The 24,985-nt window shown below is 37.3% G+C and overlaps 3 protein-coding genes across 18 annotated transcripts in view; 1 reads left to right on the top strand and 2 right to left on the bottom strand.

The window, feature by feature from the left end:
* Positions 1-17,049, bottom strand: part of LOC105691811 (ankyrin repeat domain-containing protein 13C) — a 33,050-nt gene extending 16,001 nt beyond the window's left edge. For 4 of the 15 annotated variants that reach the window (XR_007277587.1, XR_007277588.1, XR_007277589.1 and 1 more), the window contains exon 1: positions 89-755. The gene's annotated coding sequence lies outside the window, so the exon portion shown is untranslated. Of the gene's footprint in view, positions 1-84; positions 2,983-3,128; positions 3,221-3,323; positions 3,450-3,676; positions 3,801-3,886; positions 4,158-4,228; positions 4,431-4,506; positions 4,656-4,759; positions 4,884-4,958; positions 5,163-5,236; positions 5,375-5,450; positions 5,582-5,727; positions 7,273-7,344; positions 7,488-7,596; positions 7,748-8,994; positions 9,180-9,266; positions 9,391-13,813; positions 14,068-16,945 lie in introns of those variants that run through there. The other 11 variants (XR_002305987.2, XR_002305988.2, XM_048652627.1 and 8 more) reach the window with 9 other exon arrangements.
* LOC105691897 lies at positions 1,495-17,407 on the top strand. 2 transcript variants are annotated; one of them, XM_020855808.2, is made up of 11 exons: positions 1,495-1,652; positions 9,684-9,830; positions 9,897-10,036; positions 10,112-10,241; positions 10,325-10,462; positions 10,551-10,727; positions 10,798-12,480; positions 12,583-12,731; positions 13,887-14,254; positions 14,366-14,638; positions 14,714-17,407. In XM_020855808.2, the coding sequence occupies exons 2-11, from the start codon at positions 9,714-9,716 to the stop codon at positions 16,066-16,068; spliced, it is 4,530 nt and encodes a 1,509-aa protein (XP_020711467.2). In that variant the 5' UTR covers positions 1,495-1,652; positions 9,684-9,713; the 3' UTR covers positions 16,069-17,407. The 2 variants fall into 2 exon arrangements, with proteins under 2 accessions (XP_020711467.2, XP_012266127.2); XM_012410704.3 differs by having other exon boundaries at positions 14,711-17,407.
* On the bottom strand, positions 16,163-23,619 carry LOC105691898. Its single transcript, XM_048652132.1, has 25 exons — positions 23,454-23,619; positions 22,879-23,123; positions 22,702-22,811; positions 22,540-22,630; positions 22,194-22,379; positions 22,046-22,115; positions 21,822-21,948; positions 21,632-21,707; positions 21,358-21,473; positions 21,219-21,287; positions 20,958-21,135; positions 20,716-20,895; positions 20,415-20,604; positions 19,660-19,844; positions 19,448-19,554; positions 19,276-19,366; positions 19,009-19,197; positions 18,857-18,926; positions 18,634-18,760; positions 18,368-18,538; positions 18,216-18,284; positions 17,970-18,150; positions 17,726-17,905; positions 17,450-17,622; positions 16,163-17,049 (listed from the first exon to the last, which is right to left on the bottom strand). Exons 2-24 carry the CDS (start codon positions 23,078-23,080, stop codon positions 17,456-17,458), a joined length of 3,132 nt encoding a protein of 1,043 aa, XP_048508089.1. The 5' UTR covers positions 23,081-23,123; positions 23,454-23,619; the 3' UTR covers positions 16,163-17,049; positions 17,450-17,455.
* Between the last annotated feature and the right edge of the window lie 1,366 nt (positions 23,620-24,985).

Genomic DNA, 24,985 nt, shown 5'->3' with positions numbered 1-24,985 from the left:
ATTTATTATTATTAAACTATGATTATTAATCAACGATTATTATCAGGACGCGATACATTGCCCAACTGTCAAACTTCAATTTACCTACCAACGTCAGACTTTCAGCAGACATGCCTGTGGCGCTGCGCTACCTGCCTGCGTCAAAGCCGCTTGATTTCTGCTTAGTTATTTTTTTCTAGGATTTTTAAACACCAAATCCACGAAATTGTTGAACTATTTTTATAGCAATTCACTGTTTGAATTTAGTCTACTGAACACATATTATCGGTCTCCCGAACCTCTATTTAAAACTCATCTCTGCGACAAACGGTATGCAAACAGAGTTGACAAAAGAAGTACGGAATCTCTAGAAAGTCCCAAGGTGAACTGAACTGCGAAAATTGTTTACAGGGCGCGCTGTAAGATTTTTCCAGTTCTTTCGCCCATCATCGCTAGCAACTGATCAGCCAACCTGAATTCGTTGACTTAGCTAAATAATGAATGCCACGCTTCTACTTACCCCAAAAACTCTGAAAAATCGAATCGAATCGAACTGGGTTGTTAATCATTACGAAAACTCTTTTATACAAGGGCCACGGCGTTTTTGCTTGTAGAGTAACCGACCAACGACACGGGTATCACACACTTCGAATTCTAAGTCACTCGACATCGCTGACGGACTTGCACTTATCACAATTCGATAAATAACAGCTCTAGAACAACGATTCGTCACTATTCAATGTCTATCACTAAATATTCTGCCAATAAAACCGTTAATAAGTCGGAGCGATATCGTTCCGAACAGACTTCCAGAATCGGTCTACGAAGAAATGACGATCGGCATTCCATCGGCGATCGTAGTTTGTCTCGCGCGCTATTCACCGCACCCAATCAGCGAACGAACCGTTTGGCGCCCGCATTTAAATTATAATAATAGATTCAACGAAATTAGGAAAACTCTAGAAGCGATAATAAAATGCCAGAATATTAGACTAAATCTTCGATCGTACCTATTATTTTTCTTTTCTCCCTACGATGCAAGTTGGACATTATTGACTGCAATATTAGATTCGATCGATTATTTTCAAACTATGAAGGTAATTATTTAATTAAATTAATGCGGATGATCGTGATCTCGCCGAACTCTATCTTTATTGTAATCTACTTGGGCGATGTTAATTGATGTGAGACAATCACTTGACGTTCAAACAAGATGTGTCAAAATTGAAGTTGATAATCAGATCCTGATGACAGTTACTAGTAATTTGTGTTTCATTTAGGAAAGATATTTCTTTTACACAGCACTCGAAATTGATCGGGTTTCAGGAGGATTAGCCAACTTTTAAACTACTATTCGCTGAATGCTATTTACCGAATTTGTTGCTATTTGGCTTGATCTCCGAGGTGAACGTAGCCGTGGTCTTAGTTTGTTTTATTTTCTTTTTTCCACAAAGTACACTACGCTGACTACTGAGTGCAGCACAAACCTGGCTGCAGAAATGAGCAGTAGCTGTCATGGCGTTGAAGAAAATGTGAGCCATCCAAAGAGTTGTTTCGTATGGCGTTTTATGCCGTTAAAATTTCATCAATGGGCGTTAAAAAGTGGCTGTTTATGGACGGACACGTACCCTAATCATCTTACATCAATAGGAGGAAAAATTATCGAATAATTGGTAAGTCATTCGCGTTTTAATGCGCAGTTTTATACAAAAATTGTCACGAATACTGAACATCTCGATGTGTATGTTTTGCCGAATACCTGTCCTAGGAAGTGAAATATTTTTCAACGAGTGGGTGAATTATCAATGACGATGAATGATTGCCTCACCGTGAACATCCGCTTCAGTCCTGTTTGGAACTTGCGATACAAGCATTTTCGAAACGTTCACCAGTTCCAACGTCATTCATTAAAAGCGATAAATGGTCATCTAGTCGTGTCGTAATGCCACACGTATACGAGACAGGTGTTTTCTAAAAACCGTAGTCTGCTAACAGTTTATTTTTTTTTGTCCAATAGTTCAATTATCTGAGATAATGCCGATATCGTTCACGATCACGATTATTATTACTTAGCTAAATTAGAAGCTAGAGTTAAACAATTGCTGTAACCTTAGACTATAGTGTTGTAGGTTTATACTTCACGCAACACAGGTGATCAATCAGATTAGAGTGTAGTGTAGATTGCAATTGATGTGTGAATTGAACGAATCTCAATTCTGACACACATGAAAACATCATCTGGGAAATTTGTGTGTGCACAGTTGTAGGGAAAAAACAAAATCGAATGAACGATGTCTCAAATTATCCATGTTTATCGTTGATTGATTTCACTATTAGCTTATCACAAAATATTTTAGGCAGATGTCGTCTTCCTTCTTTCCTCTAAGAAAACATATTCAATCTGAAAAAGTTTCACAGGAACATTATGTGATGTAATCAAAAATTCGATTAACGTAGTTTCAAATGAAAAATTTAAAACGTACGACTTTTCTAAACACGTGACAGCTATAAATATTGCGAGATACGCATTTCACATTATAAACGTTGTATTTTCTATTATGACATTCTATTCTTGAACGAAAAAATAGCAGTTATACACATACGATTTTCATTACTTAAGTGCCTGAAAGCGCGTGCACATTTAATCAAATAACCATCAATTTTTCAGAGTTAGTGAGTCAGTTCTGAGTCAAGTGATTTGTCAAATTAGACGTCATGCATCGGTCCGGATCAGATATTAGATGTATTTTGTTGTAGGTTCATCATCTGGAATATTATACATAAAATCACACGCCAGGTTACATCCTAATTCAATCTATTGAGCAAATGGATAAACGATCGCGTTTTGATGAGCGGCAGGTCCAACCCTGAGGAGAGTATGAGTTGGGGATGTATTTTGTCTGTACATTCGGCACCAAAGCCTGAGAGTCACGAAGTAGATTATTTCTACCAATGACAGGAAGCTGAATCCCATAAAAAGTCCCAACAGGCCACCTGTGTTCGCTAAAAGTTGAATTGATCTGTTTTTATTGTATTCCTTTTTTTTTGTCACGCAAAATAAAGATACATACGTATACGTATTCTTTTCGTTTCTTCCGAGAAAATTACGGTATACAATTTCATCAGGCTTGATTAAATAAAATACTTACACAGTAGCTCAGTGAATCCAAACAGTTCATTTTTCACGTACGCAGTAAATTGTGAGTCAACAAAGTACAAATGTACTACAGCAATATTTTCTCTAAAAGTTTAAACACTTTATAAAACGTTGAAAAAATGTTGTAATTTCAAAATACACATCTTATTGCGCTGCATTCTAAATAAAAAATGTAGAATTCACTCACACGTAGTAGTCGATGTTTCTCTTCACGTAATCTGAATTGACATCAAAAGTACGGACCAATTTACTCTGCGAGAGTTCAGAGTTGTAATTGATTTCGAAACAACCTGGCCAACAATTACAGCTAGGCCTGCGTTTCAAATAAATTACCTAGATCAATCGATCTTTAGAAATGTGTTAAAAATTATTTGCCACATCGCAGTCCTATTCAATCCGCCTAACTTTTCTTTGTGATTCTTTTTTCATGTGCTGCTATATGTGATTCGCACTTTGGCGCTGGGTTTTTGTTTGTTTTTTGTCAATCTAATGACAGTAATTAGAATTATATCGGTGAAAAAAAAAAGAAATCAAACTTACGTTTGGCTCACATTTAGTATACTGGTGGTGTTTTCGTCATCGTATAACTTTAATTCCATTGCAAGTTTGGCCTGGTTAGCACATTTGTCGTCCTTTTTTCCGCATATTTTGGTGCGAGCTGATTCTAATCAGATGAAAAAAAAATCATCGTCGTTTTGTGAAAAGCGTATCGTGAAAAAAATCAAAATTCCGCTGAATATTTCATCTCACTTGGCATATAGTGTTGAACGCAGTTGCAAATTTGTTGTGTAAAATTTGCTTCACATTCCAAGATGCAGTTCCTTTGCGTATACGTTCTGTAGTATTTAAGCGATCTTTCAGATGTGAAAAAACACCTTCGCTTCTTTCTCGGTACTCTAATTATCGATCTACTAGCGGAGGTGATAGTTGGTCGGATCACGATTCTTGTCTCCTCGCCGGGAGTTATGGAAAATGCGAAATCCGCTATTTTCGGCGTTTCTACCGGGTTGTGCAATAGCATCTGCGTTTAAATGAAAATCACATGAGGAGCGAGACGCACTCTTTTATCAAATTTCTTTCCCCTGCAATTACCTTGAAACCAACGCTCGCTGCCGAAGAACAGTAATACTCGTGAACTTCTGCGTCCAAAACCAAGGTGAGACCAAGATGTCTTCCTGCCCCGTAGGGCCTCCAGGGTATAGAATCTGGCGGCGTTTTCGGAGGATATCCTTTTTCGGGGGTCCAATCAACACTCGTAAATGGAAAGGTCACATTGAGGTCCGACATGTCACGCCTGCGGTCAGATAATATGCGCGATGAATATTCCGATCGCGCTGGTTACCGACATGTAAGGTGGCGAAGATACTTACGGATTATAGAATAGGTGTTTTCTGTGCACGGCGTTAAAGTTGCAGCATATTCCTTCGTCCGTTAATGTAGGGTTGAAAATTTTCTCGCAGTCCGTCGTGTTCTCATGCCATCGACACAGGTACAACATGTCCGTGCACGGCTGCGTCACCTGATAAAAAAAAATACAACCGTGCACCAGATCCTTGCGTTTCGTGGTAACTAAACGTAGATTCGGTAAATAATGTAAAAAGAAATCGGTGAGCAATCGCTTACGTTTATCATAAAGCGTTGAACGTTACTCCACTTTCCTGATTCTGAATCGAGTTGTTCGCTGGTCAAAGAACCGTTTTCAAAATTGCAAATGTCGTTGAGTAAAAGCTTCTCCAGATTTTCTCGGCTGAAAATCAGAGTTTGAAGTATTTTATCAATCAGCTAAAACTGGGCTATTATTTACACCCTAACTAATACCCACCCTTGATTGATGCGATCGGCTTCGGTTTTCTTAGCGTTATTCATATTACAGACAGTTATAGACGGAAACGGTATCTCCACCAGTGGCATGGATTCAGGACTCAAAGATATGATCAATGGAGAGTCTGTCCATCTTTGGTACAAATTCCAAATGTAATAAACCGAAGCGACGAAGGCTAATATGAACGAAACAATCCAGAAGAGCCTAAACGCACGAAGAAAATTCTTTTCTTAAATCGATTACTATTAAAAACATTTCAAATTGTTGGTTTTTATCACCTTTCGAGGGCGGATAAGCTCGCGTCGCCGACGTATCTCAGACCGTGAAGAGTGCTGGACGAACAGTACTGCTGCGCAGTTAAACCGACTTCGTTTTTTCTCAAGCAAAAACGACACTCATTTCTCTGGGTTCGAGATCTATCAAAATTTTGAAAAAAATCTTGATTGCCAAACGAATTTCCAATGAATTATAGTTCTCAAAAATATTCCATACCTTTCAAGTTTATCGTTATCCTTGACGTAACCAATGTCGACGGATGCCGCCGGTACACTTTCTTCTCTTTGCCTCGCCGCAAAATTGTTACGCCTTGGTCTCACGTTGGACTCCTTAGCGCGGTACATGTTCTGACCAAATATTCAACGTTTAATTTCACAATTATCAAGCTCGATTTTCTTCTCATTTTAAACATATCGGACCTTTAAAATTTTCGCTTGTAAAATCCTTTACCAGATTCTCAGAGATAATAGACCTAATGACTCATTATAAATACCTAATTTGGTACATGCCTTTAATCCCGCTCGTCTAGGCGCGTATCCTTCCAGTGTTTGTACTTGTTTGTAGGGATTCTGGAGGTGAACGGTGTTGACTGAATACGGAATGTAGGGGTTTGTCGAATTGAGGTACTCCAGAGTCGAAGGATCGGTGCTTTTGTAGGTGTGGGCGTCTTGCAGCTCTGCGGCGTTTGTATTTTCATTACGGTTTTCCGAATCAATTGTACCCCGTAAATTCCTCACCACGTTTAGGTACGACTTTCTTCTCATATCAAAATCTCCAGCCTGCTGTTGCAGAGGAGCTTTTCCCTTTGGCTCGGAAACCAAATCACCACAGTATAAGGGCACCGCGGTGTGGAGCAGGGATTGTAAATGGCTCTGAATGTCTAATATCTGGGGTGTACTGTCCTGAGATCTATACGGTGGTGGTGCTAAGTTATCCATTTGATGAACATTCTCTTACACCGCGATTCTATATTTTTTGTATCTTCGTCATCTTCGTAAATTTTATTTTCAACCCCTAAACATCCCTTGCCGATCGGAGCTCGCCCGAGATCGTGACGCAATTATTCTTCACATCTTCACGGAGCGTGGTGATAAATGATTCTGCCGGTGGTCGACACCTGACTGTGCTATTCCACGAAGCTCATAGGGATATATACGGTGCTATGCTTTTGGTTTGACTCCGCCCCTTGACTTCACTTTGCGATACCTTCGTTCATGATGTTAATTCACGCAGCCAATAAAGTCTGGGTCAATTTCATCGTTTTATACAAGATAGTGAAAAATACGCCCAGCAATTTATTGCGCCATTTTGATCATAAATAACAACTAACGACTCAAGTTTTAAAGTATGGCCATCCGATGATTGACCCAAACAGAAAATGTTCTAAATTTACAGAACGAAGATATCAAAATTTACTTTTGCCGGATCAGAGTGTGCTAAAAAATGAAGAATGCACTCAAGATTTCATGGAATCCAAGAAAACTCCCCGAGGTCGATTTAGCATTTCGGTGGCTGATCGTTATGTCTTCCAATCATTCGCTAAAACTCCAATAGGCACCCCTCATGTGATTGATTAGCGATTTGCCACGTTCGTCAATTTCTTAGCCATGGGAATTTCAATCATCCGCATTGCGTGTGGGTTCGGATTGATTTCCACGTGGTTAGTGCCAACTTCAATTTCGTTTGATTGAATTTTTCATTTAAACTTTCGAAATTGTGTTGCTGCTACCAGCGTATTATCTTACGTTCGTTCCATTTGTATTCTTACTTGAAGTATCTATTGATGATGTCATTGACCGATTGCTCTTTCCCATTCGGCTTTTTAATGTTTCGCACAGTTATGCGTAGGTATGTAAAGAATACATACCTAAATGCGTTAATAGGTGACAGTTGATAACGCTTGATATGTAATCGCATAAATAGAACATGGTGAATCGTATCTAAATGGACATCATCCGGCAATGGGACACGCAGATGCGTGACAAAGACGAAAACATCGAAGTCTCGTATGCTCTTACATTCGCAATGGAGTTAGGTGCTGTAAGAAATATAGCGTGTTTAGACACGTGCCAAAATCGTATATATAAGTCAAAGAAAGTAAAATTTCTACCGCTGTGTAAATTCAATGAACGATAATCCGTCTGGGTCCCAGAGCATTCGTTTCGATACACCAGATGCGAATCCTCGGTCTTGGATACTGACAATTAATAATAATTGTCATCTATTCTCGAATCTTGCACAACTTGACACGACCTAGAAGCAATATTTACCAACTAGATCGATTCAATGCACTAATATGCATTCTGTATCTTTTCCAACAATCTATAAGCACCGGTGCTGTTTTATTAAAAAGCGGTTTCACCTGGACGTCATTTAACTCCCTAGTGCCTCATTATCAGACTCCTTCTGAAATAACCACGATCTGTTTTTTCTCATCATGTTTGAGCGATTGATTGACATTTTCTCCAGACAATCCATAGGCCGCTCTCTGGATGACCTGCTCCGCAGTTTGCCTAAAAATTTATCGAGACACATTAATTATTGTTTTTTGTTGCTTTTTTTTTCTGCTTCGTTGTCTCCGATTTAACGCACATGATTATTCATGCACACATCTTGACAGGGAATGTGTGTTGAATGATTTACGAAAATTTTTGACTGTCTTCGTTTTACAGCCATTATCCGAAGATCATTACTACAGGGTAAAAGAGCATCGATATTCGTGTCGTAAATAACAGTTGTTCAAGGTTATTTAATCGGACAACGTTACGCCGTGTGGTGTATCTTTTTTAATCTTTGGTTTACATCAAACTACGTTTCCTACCCCTATCTTTTAATGTTTCGTTCATGCAACCAACACCGTTAAGAATCTTTCTGCCTTCAGATGTATGTACGTACGCATACGTGCATCGAAAAATTAATTTTTTCTATATTTTTAATCATTCAAAACTAAGAATTTCAGAGAGAGCGCGATTTCTAGGCTTCTATTGAAATCTTTGCGCCAAATCGGGAGACACGTTTTTTCTAAAAAATTACAGCCGGTCTTATTAGTCTTTAGTCACCAGACACTGTCTGGTCGCAGCATTTTAAAACCAATCATGACGTGAAAATTAACGAACGCGATTAATCTGAAATTGCGTGAGAGAAAAGAAATTGTGAAATCTTTACGTAAGACGTGTGATTTTTACAACTCTTTCTCAACAAAGTGGTGATTAAAATTTCCTGGAAAATTCTCCATAGACATAAAATTAATCGTGGCATCTATGCAGCGCTATGTATGTACCTGTATGGTAATGACCTGTCAACGTTAACGTCGGTAATTATGAGTCCTGCCCTTCAAATAATCGTTAACCGACAATTTTAACTTACATTAGGTTTCCTTTTGTTTATAAAGACGTATATATTTTTATACAACTGTATTTATAACTGTATTAGTTGTATGCGTAATCTGATGACAAATATAACGATCGATTATCTTAACTTCACAATCTGAATGGCAAGAAGTCAATTATCAACTAACTTATGAAAACACTGACAATGAGAAGGTATGGGATGTACAAAAATGTTATATTCTAACAACCGGGTGTCAGGATCTTGTTTCCAGCGAACTTTCGTTGCAACTATACCCTCTTGATTTAACTGTATAAATCGTAATTCCTGTTCCCAATGAAATGCCCGTGTCATTATCTTAATCACCTTTGAAAAAGGCGTTTTTAAGTAAGAAAAGAATTATGTCTAACGTTTTTTTCGCTCAAATTCTCACCCTGTATAAGACCAAGCGTCGATGGTGCCGTAAGGGTAGTGCGCACGATTTCACATCGCATTCTTCTAATTACTCAACAAACATCCACGTTTTACTTATCAAGATGGTAGCTTTCTTTTCCCAACCGTATGCCAATGGTATGGGAGTGTCCCATGGTGTGTATGTCGACCTTGATGAAATTGGACCTTAAGATCATAATGATTAATGAATGGAAGGTCGAAGAGAAATAGGGGAAAAAATTAATAAAATTGGTGGCTACTTCGACTACATACCTACTCCCAAAGCCTTACGTAATGTGTTTAGACTAAAAAAGATATCTCTTAGAGTTCAAATTTCTTCTTCCTCCCCAACCGATCCAAAAAGGGGAAATTATTCCCTCCAGGTTATTCGCCATTCCTGTAAAAATACGAATGTGTCATGGTTTGGTTGACATGATATTGTAACGTCAGCCTACTGTAGATTGTTTTTCAGATATTCAGAAGTCTTTCAGTCCTAGAACCTCCCGGTTCTGATTATATCAAAGATCTTTTTATATATAACATGCTTTTTGTAAATTTCCTTTTCTCTCGGTACAAAATATAACAAAGCTTAGTTCTGGATTGTAATGCCTAAGATCTCGAGAAGACCGATGCAAAGAGAACGTCCTATACAACGAATAATGATCGATCATTTTTTACCGTTGTTTACAGGCCGCTGGTTTCTTGCGGAAGGAAGTCAAAATGTCGAAGAAGAGTAGAAAGCGGAAGTTGGACAGCGATGAAGTTGCCCTGGACGATTGGGAAAAGAAACACATTATGCCAGACAAACTGCATGATGAGATGAAAACGATGTGGGAGGTAATTGTCAGGTCAGACTTTCGACCTTTGAGCCCTTAGTAATAGGGTACAATTTATGATTTTCAGATTCCACAGATCTACCAATTTCTTCACCTGACTAAAGACGCGTTGAATATCGGCCCATTGTCAATCTATGAGATGGAGAGAATGTTGCTAATGCCACGAGCATCTAAACAGTTGTCTCATATCATGACTTGTCTTCTCAGGTATGAAAATATAATAATAAGATTTTCAGGATGACTTTGAATTTTCGAAACTGAGAAATTCCTAACTTGTTTCAGTCCATTGGTATGCAAATCGAAATTACGTAAGATGCCACCGATGCCATATGAATTTTGGACGAATATTTTGATGCATAAGATCAAAAGTTGGTTCAAAGTCTATCATGTCAAACATGGGGATTCTGTTAAGGTTCGTATCGCATTATAATGTACTCCTTTGACTGAATAGATCCGGTGATGAGCTGCTAAAATAATTTTCATCTTCACCAATAGATACTGGAAAATACAGGAGTTGAACCTGCATTCTGGCAAATATTTCCCGATATTTCGGAAATTGAGGGTAAAGACTTTGAGGAATTATCATTCAGGCAGAGAGCATGGCTTCTCAAAACACTTTGCGATTCAATAATTGTAAGACAAATCCTCTTTGATCAAAATCTCTGAGGCTAGGAAGTTATTGAATCCATTTACAATTGCTATTACTATAATTGTTTATTAGCACACAAGAAAAACTGTTTACGAAGAAATGACCAAACACCTAACGGAAGAACCATTTGAAACTCTACTTGGAACGGATAGATATGGTGCTAGGTACATATACTTTCCACAATTCATGGAGAACGATATTCGAGTTTACAGGCACTGCTTAGACAATAAAATACTTTCGACGGTCAAGGTAGGAAAATTATTTTGAAAACATTTTATGATATTGATTGAGTAACTATTATTTGTGGATTGCGTTACAGACTCCCAAGGATTTACCTGAAGTCAAGCCAAATATTTCGGATCTGAAAACCGAAAATCCAAAAGTCGATGTGTCTAAGACCAATAAGATAAAAAAATCAAGAAGAGCACGGTGGAGAAATGGAGCGCTACCGCCCAAACTCAAGAAGCGTTCCAAAAAACAAGATGAAATCTCAAACTGTAACGATGTTGTAGAAGGCCCATTGGAATCTATAGGTAGTGAAGATACGAATCTAAGCATAGTCAGTATGTGTAGCAATAACAACCACAACGATTTGGCAGAAGAGAATTCTAAGAGATCTAGAAGTTCCTCCAAAAATTCTGAAGAGAGTGTAATCTCAAACCAAACAAAATCCAGTGAAATCCATACAAAATCCAGTGGTTATGATACCAACGCTTCGTTTAGTGATGCTAAGTCGAATGATGGAACTTCATTCGAAAAAAAATTCCAGAGCATCTCAAAAGATACTTGTGATGTCACAGTGGATGCACTAGAAGAGGATCATGAAGTTGATAGAGCATCAGCAACGGAGAATAAATCAATCGATCGTCTCCACAAAATTGGACATGTTACAGAAAATTTGAAGACTGCGTTGACAAAAGATAACACAAAGGAATCTGAAAAGAACAAAACATTGAAGAAATTTGATTTGAATGATACAAGTGCAAATATAAAGGATGACAATAGCAATTCAAAAGTTTCAGAGGCAATCGGTAGAATTGATATAAATTGCGATAAACTGCAATCTTCGAAATGTATTGAATCAATTGTAATCGGTTCGAAGAGTACATCAAGTGATAAGGAAAAGTTATTACCAGAAATGGATGATTTGTCCAATAGCTCAAAAACAGATGACGAAAAATTGAACGAAATAATGTCGGTTGATAAGTCAGTAACTGAGGCATCTGAAACTTTGTTAGGTGTTGTAACTAGTCCAATGATTGTGGATAAGATCGCGATTAAAAAAGCTAAAAATTCGACGAATGATGTAAATATGGAGAACATATTATCACTGTCCAAGTCCGATGATGAAAAATCGATCGAAACTAAGTTGAAAGATGCAGGCGAAGTAGATGATACGGCAATTGATGAGGATCTAGCCTTGGACAAACTAGTCGCATCGTTTTCTAGTGAAAAATTACTCGTGGATAAGTCGAGCCATGGAACGCATATCACAACTCAGCCTACCAGGCAGTTGGACAATGATATCAAAAATAATGCTGCTGAAAAAAACTCGATTACACGTACTATGACGAGATCTAGAGCCAAAAACAAATCTATCGAAGTCACAGAAAACAAAATTATTACTATGCCACGAAGGACTGTCAGATCAACACACAAAATGCTGAAATTACTAGAACAGGATATGTCGGAATCTGAAAACGAGGAAGCGTCCACCTTGAGCATACTGCAGAATAAATTGTTGGGCGAAAGTAAAAATAATTTGATAACGAATTCTGATGCAAATATTCCTGTCTGGGAGAGATATAACTTACGAAAACCGAGAATAATCAAGAAAGAAGAAATACCTGAGGAAAGAGTCGAAAACTTTTATGAAATGCTTGGGGACCTTAGTGTTTCTGCATTTGAGCTTGTTGCAGACAGCATTGAAACGCTGCAAGAATTGATTTCAACAAATATCCCACCTCCAAGTTCTCATCAATTAAATGGTATCACTAATCAGGTAAGAAAATCATTTGAGTTTTCCATAAACTGATTAAAAGAGTTTAAAAAAAACTCTGGTATACACTAGAGGTTTATAATTGTTTGATTTGTGTTTTCATAGAACGATTGCAATCCGCAGTGTGAAATGAAATTAATACGAAAAATCAAAGCATTGATTACTGAATTGAAAGTAAAGGAAGCAGTATTCTCTGATGCGACCCGTAAAGCACGAGCCAAATTGCGCAAAGAATGGACAAACTTCAAAGCAGGGTATGCATTGACATTCGTTTCGACTAATTATTTAAAAGTAGATCATTAGTTAGCTGGACGACTTTTCAATTACTACTTTTGTGTAGATTAGACCAATATCAGACGGCCGCGTTAATTACAGAGAGCAAATGACGTTGCAGGCTTAACAACAACCAGAACCGTATATTTATGTGCACTAATAATAAGTTATTTGGTTCTACAGATCTTGATTGTATATTTTGGGACACGTAACCTTTTTGCAGCTTTCTTGATATTTGATAGCAAGTTATGGGAAGTTTTTGTTGTGCATTCAGCGAATAACCAATAGAGTGGTATGGTAGTGTGAATTTCTGGTCCACGTAAACTTTTATGAGTCTTCTCAATCCTCAATAACGTTATAGCTAATATGAAATGCATGACGAAAGAGTAAGTGTGTTTCACGATAATAGTATGAATCTGTGCCTTTAGTTCATATTTATTTGGCTCTTTAAAATCTCAAACTTTTCCGCTGTAGTCATCTAACATCTGTAATTTCGGATAGTTTATGTGTTATTTTTTTTAAAGATCTCAACTTTCAACCTTTTCATCCAGAATTTCTTGGAGTTTTATCCACGTTTCTCTTTAATTGCACGGAGTTCAATATTTTCTATTATACTGTGTCATTTTTCTTTTGATAATGTCCATAGATAGCTGCAAATGCTTATTCGTCCTCAACTCAAATTAAGAATTTCATAATTTCAGAAGTCGACGTGCATAATTGGTGATTTTTATAGCATCAAATGAATTACACGTAGTAATGAGGTTTTCTCCATTACCTAGAATCGTTACCCTCTTTATATTATCATTTCATTCTATGATCAAGCTCCCTACTATTTAATTGTCACAGCTGCAGTCGATGGCAGCGAAAAGCCTGATAATGGATGTTTCCAGATTTCTATCAACGTTGAAAAGTTTCCAAATGAGGGGTAGGCAGACTGCGCAGTGAAAACCAGTATCTGATTGTTTATTTATCTTACAATGATAACTTTTACTACCATCACCTTTCCAGTAAAAGGATCCTATTCAGTATCGCCAAGGAAACACTAGGGTTGTTCTATTCTTACCATAAATTCTTTGGCCTTCGTCGTTGTTGTTGTTGTCGAGTGTGTATGGCACAGCAGCTACTGTGTGTTGTAGCGTTGTGGAGGATCAGGACTGGCCGAGTGAAGGTAGCCTTGGCCTCGGGTCTAATTGGTGGGTTGTTGGATCACAGGGCTGCCACCCACTGCCACCCACAAGCGACGCATTGGTTTCGCCGATATCGCAACCTACCTTACCCCCACTTGGTACCCACCATCAGCCCCATTTCCCCGATGATCTTAACCAAGAACACAAGGAACATGAGGAAAATCGAGAAGATAATGATAAACGGCACCAGAGTAGAGGAAAAGGTGCAGCTGATAGGGGAAAACCAACAGAAGATGCAACAACCGACAAACAAAGCAAGCAAAGGCAGGCCCGAGAAACGAGTACGTGCACCGAAGAAACCAGCAAAGAAAATGAAGGTGAATTTCCAGAATTTAATCGTCACATTGACCTTGGAAAGCCCAAATTCCAGACATCGATTTTATAATTGTTATTTCCGATTTTCCATTCAAAGTTTTCTCATTTTTCAGAAGAAAAACTTATCAGTAGAAGAGTGTTGCGGACTCGGGGTGTTTCATCATACACAGAACAAGTATTTAGCTCCGATGATGATGAAATCGGAAAGGAGGAGCTGGAAGGGTGGCCCAAAATTGAGGCAAAGTATGCGCCCACCTGTACATCGCCAAACACACTATACGACCACAATGCATCGACAACCAGACAGAACGAGACCAGGACGTCGGAGGACTCTGACCAAGATTGGATTCTACCAAGCTCTCGCAAGAGGAAACATAGACGTTCAGGCAAGTGTCAACGTTAATCACAATACTCGCGTTTGAAAACTGTTAATTGAAGATCAATAATTTATGTTACAGCAGCGCGTAACTTAAAGACACTCCAACAGAAACTACTAAACATGACAGGAGAAATCGGAGAAGCAGCGAATGTCTCTGCTACGAAATGTGCAGGTGATGAAAAGTCTGTGGATTGTGATAGAGCAGACCAAAAGCACATAAATGTTAATTGTTGGAGTAGTGAATCCAACATGAAACTGAGAAGGGCAAGTAATGTAAAATATAGTCAAGCAGTGCCTTCAAGTTCTATATGTAAGATTACCAGTGTGCATTCGGAAATAGACATAAAAGATGAAGTCCCAACGCCAATTGTTGATCAACAACAGAATGTGAATAATTATAATTTAAACATGCCACCATCCGGTTACGTGGTCGTCGACACTGAACAAGGCCCACTTCCAAACTATTATCTAATGCCCCAAAACAATACCGTACCTAGCATCATGCAACAGAGTACAATGGTGACAAATAATATAGTACCGCAAGTGCAGCAGAGCTACTACGTACAGGCAGGGCATAATTATATCATACAGGCTCCTCATCAATCAAACTATCTTCCAGCTCAACCACTACATCAAAACCAACAGGGTATTACCCAGAATTACGTGCAAATGCCGGGATATGTTATTCACTCCCCCTCTGTCCAGCCGCCTGGACAACCACCTGTACCAAGAGATCTCGTGATTAATCCAGGTATAAGACAGAGTTTAATTCCTGGCCAAAATCTACGACAATCCAATCCAGCTAACTATAGAAAAAAGCTGCCGTTTAATGGAAAAGACGTTCCCTTTCCACATGGCGCGGTAATTCGCAGTAATGCTCCACCGAGAGTAAACTTCAGACAAGGAAGTAGATCGAGATCGATGAATGTGCCTCACAAGATTTCAACAACGCAAAAGCCTGGTCCTAATCCGGGTAAGGATAAGAAACAAATTGAAGGGGCACCAAACGTTAGTACAAATTCAACAAACACCACTTCGTTAATAGTCTTGAGCGACAGCGATGACGAAATAGAAATGATTATAACGGAGAAGAAGAAACCTGCACAGGGAGCTACCCCTGCTAATATTCCTTCTCAAAACAATGTTAAAATTCAAGCTACCCAAAGTCCCATTGTCACCTCGCATGTTACCGTATCAGCAGCCAACGGTTTACCACCCCAAATTATGCAGCGCATGACGCAGGGTGGTATTTCTATTACTCCAATAAAAACGCAGCAGACCCAAGCATTTCAGAACTCTAATACCCAACTCGTGGTAGTGGTCAATGAAACTGGGAGTCATTATGCTCTGTCATTACCCAATGGAAGTAAACTGATTCTGACGACTGACCAAGTAGCGCAAATTCGTGCATCTAACAACGGAAAGTTGATGTTGTAAAATTATAACAACATCCTAAAATGAATCAGTTGAAGAAAAGAAAAAAAACCTTTTTTTATTTATCATTTCGCTTCGAGAAATGATCGATATGAAATTATTTCTTTGAGCTCATTTTATTTTTTGTACAAAATTGCAACGATTGATGAAGTTTCTTTGTCACGTCTACTGGCAAAGCACTGAGTATGTTTGTGATATTTGGAATAAGGTTGCAGTACAGTCATAATCTTTATAATATAACGAAGTACCGTTTCAATTAGAAATATTGATGTTGTAATATCTTTTTTTAAAGCGGCTGCAGTAACTATATATTCGTAATATGAAGAAAATTTGTTTGTAGTATGCCAACTTTCACATTTGTACATATTTTCAGTTACTACAGCAGATAAATATAGGGGTTTTATTTACTGAACCCGGTATTATCTATAAGATGTACATAAATAAAAAAAAATGTAATATAACTTAAAAGATTGGTTCGCAGTGAACACTATTATAGTCATAACACTCAAATGTCAAACCAGATCGAACACAAACTCTATTTTCAACTTACAATTAGTGATCTGAAAAACTGTTTCTGCATACATTGGATATCATTGTTATTTTTTTCAATTCGGAATTCAAATTTTATTTTATATTATAGACTTATTTGCGAGGTGACGAATGGATGATTAAATGAAAAAACATGTGCTTTTTTTTTGAACCAACAGAACGAATGTAAAAAAAAAATATCCTGTTCATCAAAATTAGTGGAATGAATCTAATGTTCTAAAAATATGAGACATAATACAAAAAATCTGAAAAAAACCAAATACATTTGAATATCTGACTGAATCTAACAATTGTACATCTAGAAATATTAATTCGAAGATAATTGACATACCTCAATACTGGCCGATCTTCCTTTTGATCTCTTATGTTTATTTTGCTAATGCACCGAGTAATTGTTCAGCAAAGGTCAGCATGGTTGAAATTACTTTCCCAGCACTATGAATAAAAATGGGTTCTAAACTATCGTCGCAGATAAATTATATTCCATTTACTGAATTGTGATGAGTCAAACTTATTCGCAATATTCGACAGCACGTTGACTTTTGTTGTTTAAAAATTATTTGATTCAGCAAACAAAACAAATTCATTCATTTTGGCATTGTAAAGATAATCTTAGAAAAAGAACGTTTTCTTCAGTATTTTCCATAATACGATATATAACCTCCAATATAATTTCTAATTGAAAACAAACAAAAAAAAAAGGACAAGAGAAAAAATAGGAAAAAGATTTTTTTACGTTATTTAAATATATAAGGCATCAATTTATATCTCATGAATAAATGATTTAATATATTGTTATCTATTATACTTGGAACCTGAATATGTTGCAACGTACCATAAGTTACTGTCGTTTTTCTATTCGCAGTGTTATCGGATGCACCGGTCTCGTAACAGCTTCTGACGTGAACTTAATATCACTAATCTTGACAATATCGTCTTTCCTCATTACATATTTCCGAAGGACCGTCGCTAGGATTGTTTTCATGTTCATCATAGCAAATTTCGAGCCTGAAATGGTGTAAATAGACCACACAAACAAAAACAGAACATAAAAGTTGGTTGAACTGTTCTTATTTTCAGTATTTGCAAAATATAAATCGTTGCTACTGACCCAGGCAATTTCTTGGTCCCGTACTGAAACTGAGATAACAATAAGAGGGACGTTTAGAAACTTCTTCAGGAAGAAATCTGTCCGGATCAAAATTCAATGGATTTTCCCAGTACAATGGATTTCTGTGAACCGCGACAATTGGTACCAGAAACCAACACCCTTTTGGTAACGTATATTCGCCTGAAATTGATATTTACCGAAAAGCTGAGATCTGTTCGATGGAATTTTGATATTTATCACCTACCCATACGGATATCTTCTTGAATAATACGCGCAACAGCTGGAATTGTTGGAAATAAGCGTAATGTTTCTTTTATCACATTTTCCAAGTACTCCATCCGTCGAAGATCTTCTCTAGTAACGCTGCGTCTCTCAAGCTCGGCGCAACCCCCGTAAATTTCATCAAGTTCCTTGTGAACCTTCACCTGATGAGTGAGAAAAACATGATGCTCCTTTCATCTATTTCGACAAATAGCAAAAAATGACCCACCTGAACATCCGGGTGCGTTGCAAGCATCAATAAGATGAAACCAAGCGCACTGGATGTCGAATCGTTACCCTGTAGTTATAAAGTTTTCTAGTTCGAATTTGGAAATGTTTCCGGAAATTACCAAATCAATACGCCCGATATAATATACTTACGCCTACGATAATTGTGTCAAGTTCTTCACGTATTTCTGTGTCTGTAAATTTTTCATCCTCCGCGAGCTCTAACAATAGATCCAAGAAAACTTTTCTTTTTGAACTTGTCAGTTCAGATCCGGGTTTATCGCTTGTCTGCATTTTTCTTTCTTTCTTTCTATTTATTATCACCTAGACCGAAAGGAATAAAAGTTTACCTTCGACTTTGAGCTAGTCCATGACCTGGATTTCTCCCATCTACGTCGATATGTCAATCACGTACTCACGTTGTTAGTAAGTTGGTGTAGAGTTTTTATACACTGACTTTGTTCTCTTCCGATTGTGGAAAGATTAAAAATTATCTTCGGGTTTAGCCATGGCTTGAATGGTCTCTGTGAAGCAATTCCTATCACCCTACCAATCATTCCAATAATTCAAATGAACGAATGAATATTTACAGTTTACATAAAAGATAAAACCCTTTGTACGATTATTAAAGTGCGAAGTTACCTTTTCATACACCTCCTATAGTTTGCAGCGTTTTCACCCTGTGTTTCTACGGTGAATCCCATTGAAGTTTCTGAAGAAGCATAAATTATACGATAGATATTTATTCATTGTATGGGAACTTGAAAAACAGATAACAGGAAATATTAACCTACCAGAAATTATATCGAAAACGCAGGGTGCGATATAATCAGCTATTTTAAATTCATCAGATCTGTTCAATTCCAATTCCATTTTTTCAGTCATTAATTCTGATCTTGATGCAATCATTTCCACAAAAGAAAATATGACTTTTGAATTGAAGAATGGTTCGATTACTCTTCGATGTGCGCGCCATATTGTACCTGCAAATAAAAAATATAAATTTCACCATCATACAAAAACAAACATGAAAAATAAAGTTCAATTTTAAATAGACTCACCAGGAGCCATAATTAGACCATTGCCTAACCAATCCTGAGCAAACTTGTACGGTGGTGCTTTATTAATTGCTTTATTGTTGAAGAGTATAGCCTGTGAAAGTTGATTAATATTCAAAATCACATTGATCCTTCATACTATTGGAGTAGATTATTCGATTCTCTTTCGTCATACCTTTACGTCTTCTATTCGATCAGAACAAATAACTAAGTTTGGTCCAAGCCAAAATCGACTTGGGGACGGATACCGATCCATAAGTGCCATCATCCTTTCGTAGAAACCTGAACAATGGCAATATTCACAAAAATAAGGTCGAACAAATTACAAAAAACTAATCAATACTTCATTACGTAAAAATTACGCTCAAAACAAAAAATGTTCTGTACCTTCATTGGTTCCAAGAAGTAGTACATTACCCAAAATCGGCAAAGCTGGTGGTCCATTGTATTTTGCAGCTGCTTTGTACAGGTCCAATCGTTTCAAATTGTACACCAGTAAAGAAATCACGGCAATAAGTATGGCAGAACAGATTAAAATAAAATCAAGATTTGGATTATTCATGGTTTCGGGTTACCATGAAATTCCGGAAAGTGATGGAAAAAAATAATTTTATTCTCTGTATATAGTATACAATCAATACGAGGTATTAAATCGCACGAGTGAATCGGTAGAAATAAGACTGCAGAGTGAAATGCTGGTGTAGCTTCTAGGAGCAGGAGGAATGTATGTATTACATGTTATACTTATTATGTATAAGAGTGGGAGACTGGAACTTTTGGTTCAGTAATGCCTATGGATATTTGTTAGATTTCTATGAAAAAAATAATTGCATAATTTTTTTGTAACTTCACAAACGTAATGAAATTAATAGACCTGTTTTTATTCGTCAATAACTCGTAGCTAACACCATAGGTATACTATGGCTACCAGTTTTTTATTTAGAAGTTATGCAAACGCAAAAAAATCTTCTAGATTTGTTATTTTTTGTACATATTTGCACCAGGTGTCCTCTGCGTTCTCGTGTTTTCAACATTGACTTGGTTGTACCGATTTCCTATTTCTGATTAAAATAATCGCAAAAAAACGTCGTGTATTTTGTATGAACAACATTGCGTCGACCTACGGTTGTCACATAGGTCACTCCTTGTGGTGCGTAAGTTGATCTGGTACCCGTCTCTTTATGCGAATTTTTACTGGATTCACAGGCTTCAAAAGTATACTTGCTTTCATATTGATTTCGCTGATTGGTACAATTTTATCTATTTCCATGACATATTTTCGGAGAACAGTTGAGAGAACCGTCTTCATTTCTATCATAGCATATCTTATACCTACAAAACGGATTGCAACTTTCAAAGAAAAACATAAATCATCGATTGGAACACCAGCAGTTCGCTCGTGTGAATTTTAACACTTGAAAATAAAATAGACCAACCACTTACCGATACAATTTCGCGGCCCCACGTTGAAGGGAATGTAACAGTGGGAATGGCGTTTTGCAATTTCTTCAGGAGTGAATCTATCTGGATTAAAACTTAACGGATTTTCCCAGTACTCTTCGCTCCTATGAATTCCGTAAATATACGCTACGTACAAGGATCCTTTCGGCAAGGTGTATTCTCCTGGAATATTGTTAGTAAAGTTTTCCCGATGTTTGAAGGAAAAATCAATCAGATGCACCTACCCATTTGTACGTCCTCAGTTATCGAACGAGAGATGAAAGGTATGGAAGGAAACAATCTCAACGTTTCCTTAATAACTCGTTCCAAATACTCCATCCTTGGCAAGTCTTCGTAACTGACCTTACGTACATCAATGTCATCGTCTCCGTAAATCTCGATAAGCTCCCTATGAACCTTTTCCTTAAATGCGTACGACGAGTAAAACGTTAGCAACAGGCATATCGTATCAAATATAGTGTAGTAAAAAGATAAATTATATCGACCTGGACATCTGGATTATTTGCCAACATAAAGAGTACGTTTGTCATTGCGATGCACGTCGTTTCGTATCCCTAAAACGAATTTATTTTCTCCGAATTGAAAGTCGGCTTGAGAATTTAAAGCAATTGTTCGAATACATACGGCTACAAGCAATGTGTTCAGTTCGTCACGTGCGTCTAATGCTGAAAATTTATTCCCATCGAGTGATAATTCAATCAGATAATCTATGATTACTTTTTTCTGGGATAACGGACTGCCTGAAATGAAAATGTATATTATTTTTAGCTGTAAAATTTCATCAGATTATCAAGGATAGAAAATAAAAACCCACTTAATATTATTGTCGCAGTTCCAGAATATACGTTAGTTGAATATTAAATGGAAGACAATAAAAGTGAAATTCTGATCAACTTACGTACGTCGCTGTCGGTATCTGTTGCAGTGGTGTGATGAGGCTTATTGAAAAATGTTTTTTTCCGTTTCTCTATAGCCTAAATGAACGTTATATTTTTATACTTTATGTTTATTATTCCTGCTTTTTTAAAATACTGATCATAGATCATTTAATGTGAGAAATCAGTTACATTTCATCCCACGATTCTTACCTTGTTACTCAAATCATGCAGGACCTTTGCACACTCCATTAATTCCTTGCCAAGTGCAGATCGATAGAAAATGACATCCGAATAAAACCACGGTTTAAAAAGTCTCTGGTATCCGATCTCCGCCGCTCTGCAGCAAATTCATGAAAATTTCATTGACAAACAGCTTTTCAGGCTTGTCATCCCCATTAGCGAAATTCGAAGTTCAAAAGGAAATGATAATTTACCTCTCAAGAGCATATATGTATTTCCGATCCGCGTCGCTCGGTTCTTCTATAGATAGGTCCATCACAGTTTCTGAAACAATCAAACGCCATTTTTTTTTTTTTTTTCTCTTAGATGAATTACCAGCGTTAGCTCTGATTGTGAACATACCACAAATAATTTCGAATGCGCACATCGACATGTAATGATCTAGTTCAAATTCTTCACCGTCCACTTCCTTCTCCATTCGTTTCAGCATTCTCTTTGCTTTAGCTCCAAATATATCAACGAATGACTCGAGGATTTTCAAATTCAAAGAAGGTCCTATGAGTTTCCGATGCATACGCCATATTGGTGCTATAATAACGGATAAATTAATAAGAATCGGACTGATGCAATTAAAAAATTTTCTGTACATGGATGCAAAATACAATTGGCTTACGGATAAATTAATAAGAATCGGACTGATGCAATTAAAAAATTTTCTGTACATGGATGCAAAATACAAATGGCTTACCAGGTGCTGTGACTAAACCATTTCCGAGACATATTTTGACGAAATCGTAAGGCTTCGATTTGTCAACTAACTTTGCATTCGTCAATACTTCCTGAAAAAACATTTTTGGTTTCAGAATTCACTTGTAATAGTAGTTAACAAAAAGGCCAAATTTTATCGCACCTTCAACTGCTCGGGTTCGAAACAAACCACCATTAATTCTGGTCCAAGCCAAAATCGCACTGGTGAAGTTGGGTATAAAATTGAAAGTTTCTCGAATTTATTCAGCAAATCTATAGAATGACATAATTACAAACACCGTTCTCCTCACAATCAGTTATCACGTTCTTGATAGCTTACCAGAAGGGTTTCCCAGGAAAAGTAGAGCATTCCCCACAAATGGTAAAATTTTTGGCCCATAGAATTTCGACGCATGTTTATACATGCCCAGTCGTCTCCAATGAAACACTAACAGGCTGATGACTCCGATAAGAATACCGATGGCGACGATACTACGACCGATGTCGAAAATCTCCATTCTAACAATTAATATGAGAGACATTGATTTCTTTTAGATGAGTTTTGCCTGATTCGAATCAGGACAACTGTTTGAAAGATAAAGAAATCAATAAAAATAAATAACTCTTTAAATGACAAATTTTGTAGAAGTTCATTAGAAAAAAACAATTATCGATTTGTCCGGATAACAAATAGAGTTTCCTCTTCACATAATTTGATGAATCAAGAAAAATCATATAAAATCTGTCTATTGAAAAACTGATTGATATCGAACGTATGGCATTTCCGGCATGATTTTTTTTTTAAGACTCAATGAAATCTATACGTATAACTTTCAATCGACATGTACTTCATTTGCACCACAGCCCACAATATCTGAGCTGGATACGATTGGGAAATGATCATTTTCTTTTTACCTTATTGATGTATTCCTGCACCTAGCTGATGAGGTGTCGTCGAAGTCTGGGCGCAGTATGTAGCGCAGATAAACTAGTGATCTCGAGTGAGATGTCTATGAATCGTTAGATGCTATAAACTGGTGTATTGTACGTTGCACATCTCGGAAGCAAGCGGCGTCAAGGATATTGATGCAATTATCATTAGGAAATGTTCGTTACTATGAATATTTATATTGATATATTTGCATAAGAAATTGCTAATTGCTTCATATATTTATGCAATTAATAGTTGTCGTACTTAACAGAGACAAGATGATTACAATACCGCTGGCTAATAACGTCATAGCGAATCTACATAAACACACAGTACACGCCACATTTAATTTACTATCATAATCATTCGGTATTACTTTTAATAATACGTTGAGGACGTAATCGTCGATTAGACGTTAATTGCCATTATTGCATTAGAATCCGGAGAATAAAACCAGTAAAAAATAATTTCCCCAAAAAAAGTGAGAACAGAAATACCCAATGGAACAGTACAGATGACAAGTATTTGGTAGAAATTTTGCCCTGACATTCCATGTTTTGTATTTTCTACAATTAGACCAGTGTTAATATTTCCGGTACCATTAAGATCTTCCGACTTCCATCGCATTAAAAGTCCTGCTTCCTTGAATCGTCTAAGGATTTGATCTATCGATCTAAGAAGTCGAGATCCCTTTGACAGCACAATAACGGTACCATAAGCGAGCACGCATTCGTCAATGACATCAATCGACAATGGTCCTTCATTATTTATCCTCAACATTGCCGCACTGTACTGTAAATCCGCTTTTGAAATTAGATACGCGATATCCTTGACGTTCGACACTCTACGGAGGGCAGCCAAGCTGTCGTTTAAAATGGTATATCGTCGTACGAGTTCCTCTGTAATTTTACTCTCCTCGATCTGATCTATTAGGAGATGAAAACTCGCAGCGTCACCACCTGTTGATAAATTTGCGCGTATGATTCCCTCAGCATCAATGATTGAAGGCTTATCATCTTCCGCAGATAATATCGAAGCCAAGGAACTTTTGTACGCCGTAGCTGTTACCAAAAAATAGCACAAGCACATTGCAAGTAAAATTCTCAACCGATCCGACGTTGGTCGCCAGGATATCACGTTACCGAGACTCATTGAGAAGATCTCCATAATCATCGTGCAGATCTGTGATTTATTTCTTTCGAATCCAACTGCAAGAGAAAAGAATTTCTGTAGTCAATCACATTTACGCAAATGCCGAAAACAATTGTTACATCCATCTACCCACGTCTTTTTGAAAAAAACGGATGCTGAATTACGCCGGCGACTGTGAATAGAACGACGAATGTTGTTCCAATCAAAAACCAAGATCCGTACGAAAATTCACCGAAGATAATTTCAAATCTCCATTTTCGAATTCTTGGAACGCACCACACAACGCACTGTTGGCTGTACATTGAAGACATGTCGAAGGAATTATTAAAAGCAGCAATTGCTCGAATCTGATTCACGACCATTC

This window comes from Athalia rosae, chromosome 3 (genome assembly GCF_917208135.1).
Source record: "Athalia rosae chromosome 3, iyAthRosa1.1, whole genome shotgun sequence".
NCBI lineage: Eukaryota > Metazoa > Arthropoda > Insecta > Hymenoptera > Athaliidae > Athalia > Athalia rosae.
The sequence above is the reverse complement of the archived record's forward strand: the minus strand, read 5'-3'. Positions and strand labels throughout refer to the sequence as shown.

Coding starts and splice junctions, on each gene's coding strand:
- LOC105691897 (XM_012410704.3), top strand. CDS start 9,714: ATGTCGAAGAAGAGTAGAAAGCGGAAGTTGGACAGCGATGAAGTTGCC. Junction 12,732..13,886: donor TGGACAAACTTCAAAGCAGG/GTATGCATTGAC, acceptor TGTGTGTTGTAG/CGTTGTGGAGGATCAGGACT. Junction 14,639..14,710: donor GAGGAAACATAGACGTTCAG/GCAAGTGTCAAC, acceptor TTTATGTTACAG/CAGCGCGTAACTTAAAGACA.
- LOC105691898 (XM_048652132.1), bottom strand. CDS start 23,080: ATGTCTCTCATATTAATTGTTAGAATGGAGATTTTCGACATCGGTCGT. Junction 22,631..22,701: donor TCGAACCCGAGCAGTTGAAG/GTGCGATAAAAT, acceptor ATGTTTTTTCAG/GAAGTATTGACGAATGCAAA. Junction 19,845..20,414: donor CAACTTACGCACCACAAGGA/GTGACCTATGTG, acceptor AATTTCATGGTA/ACCCGAAACCATGAATAATC.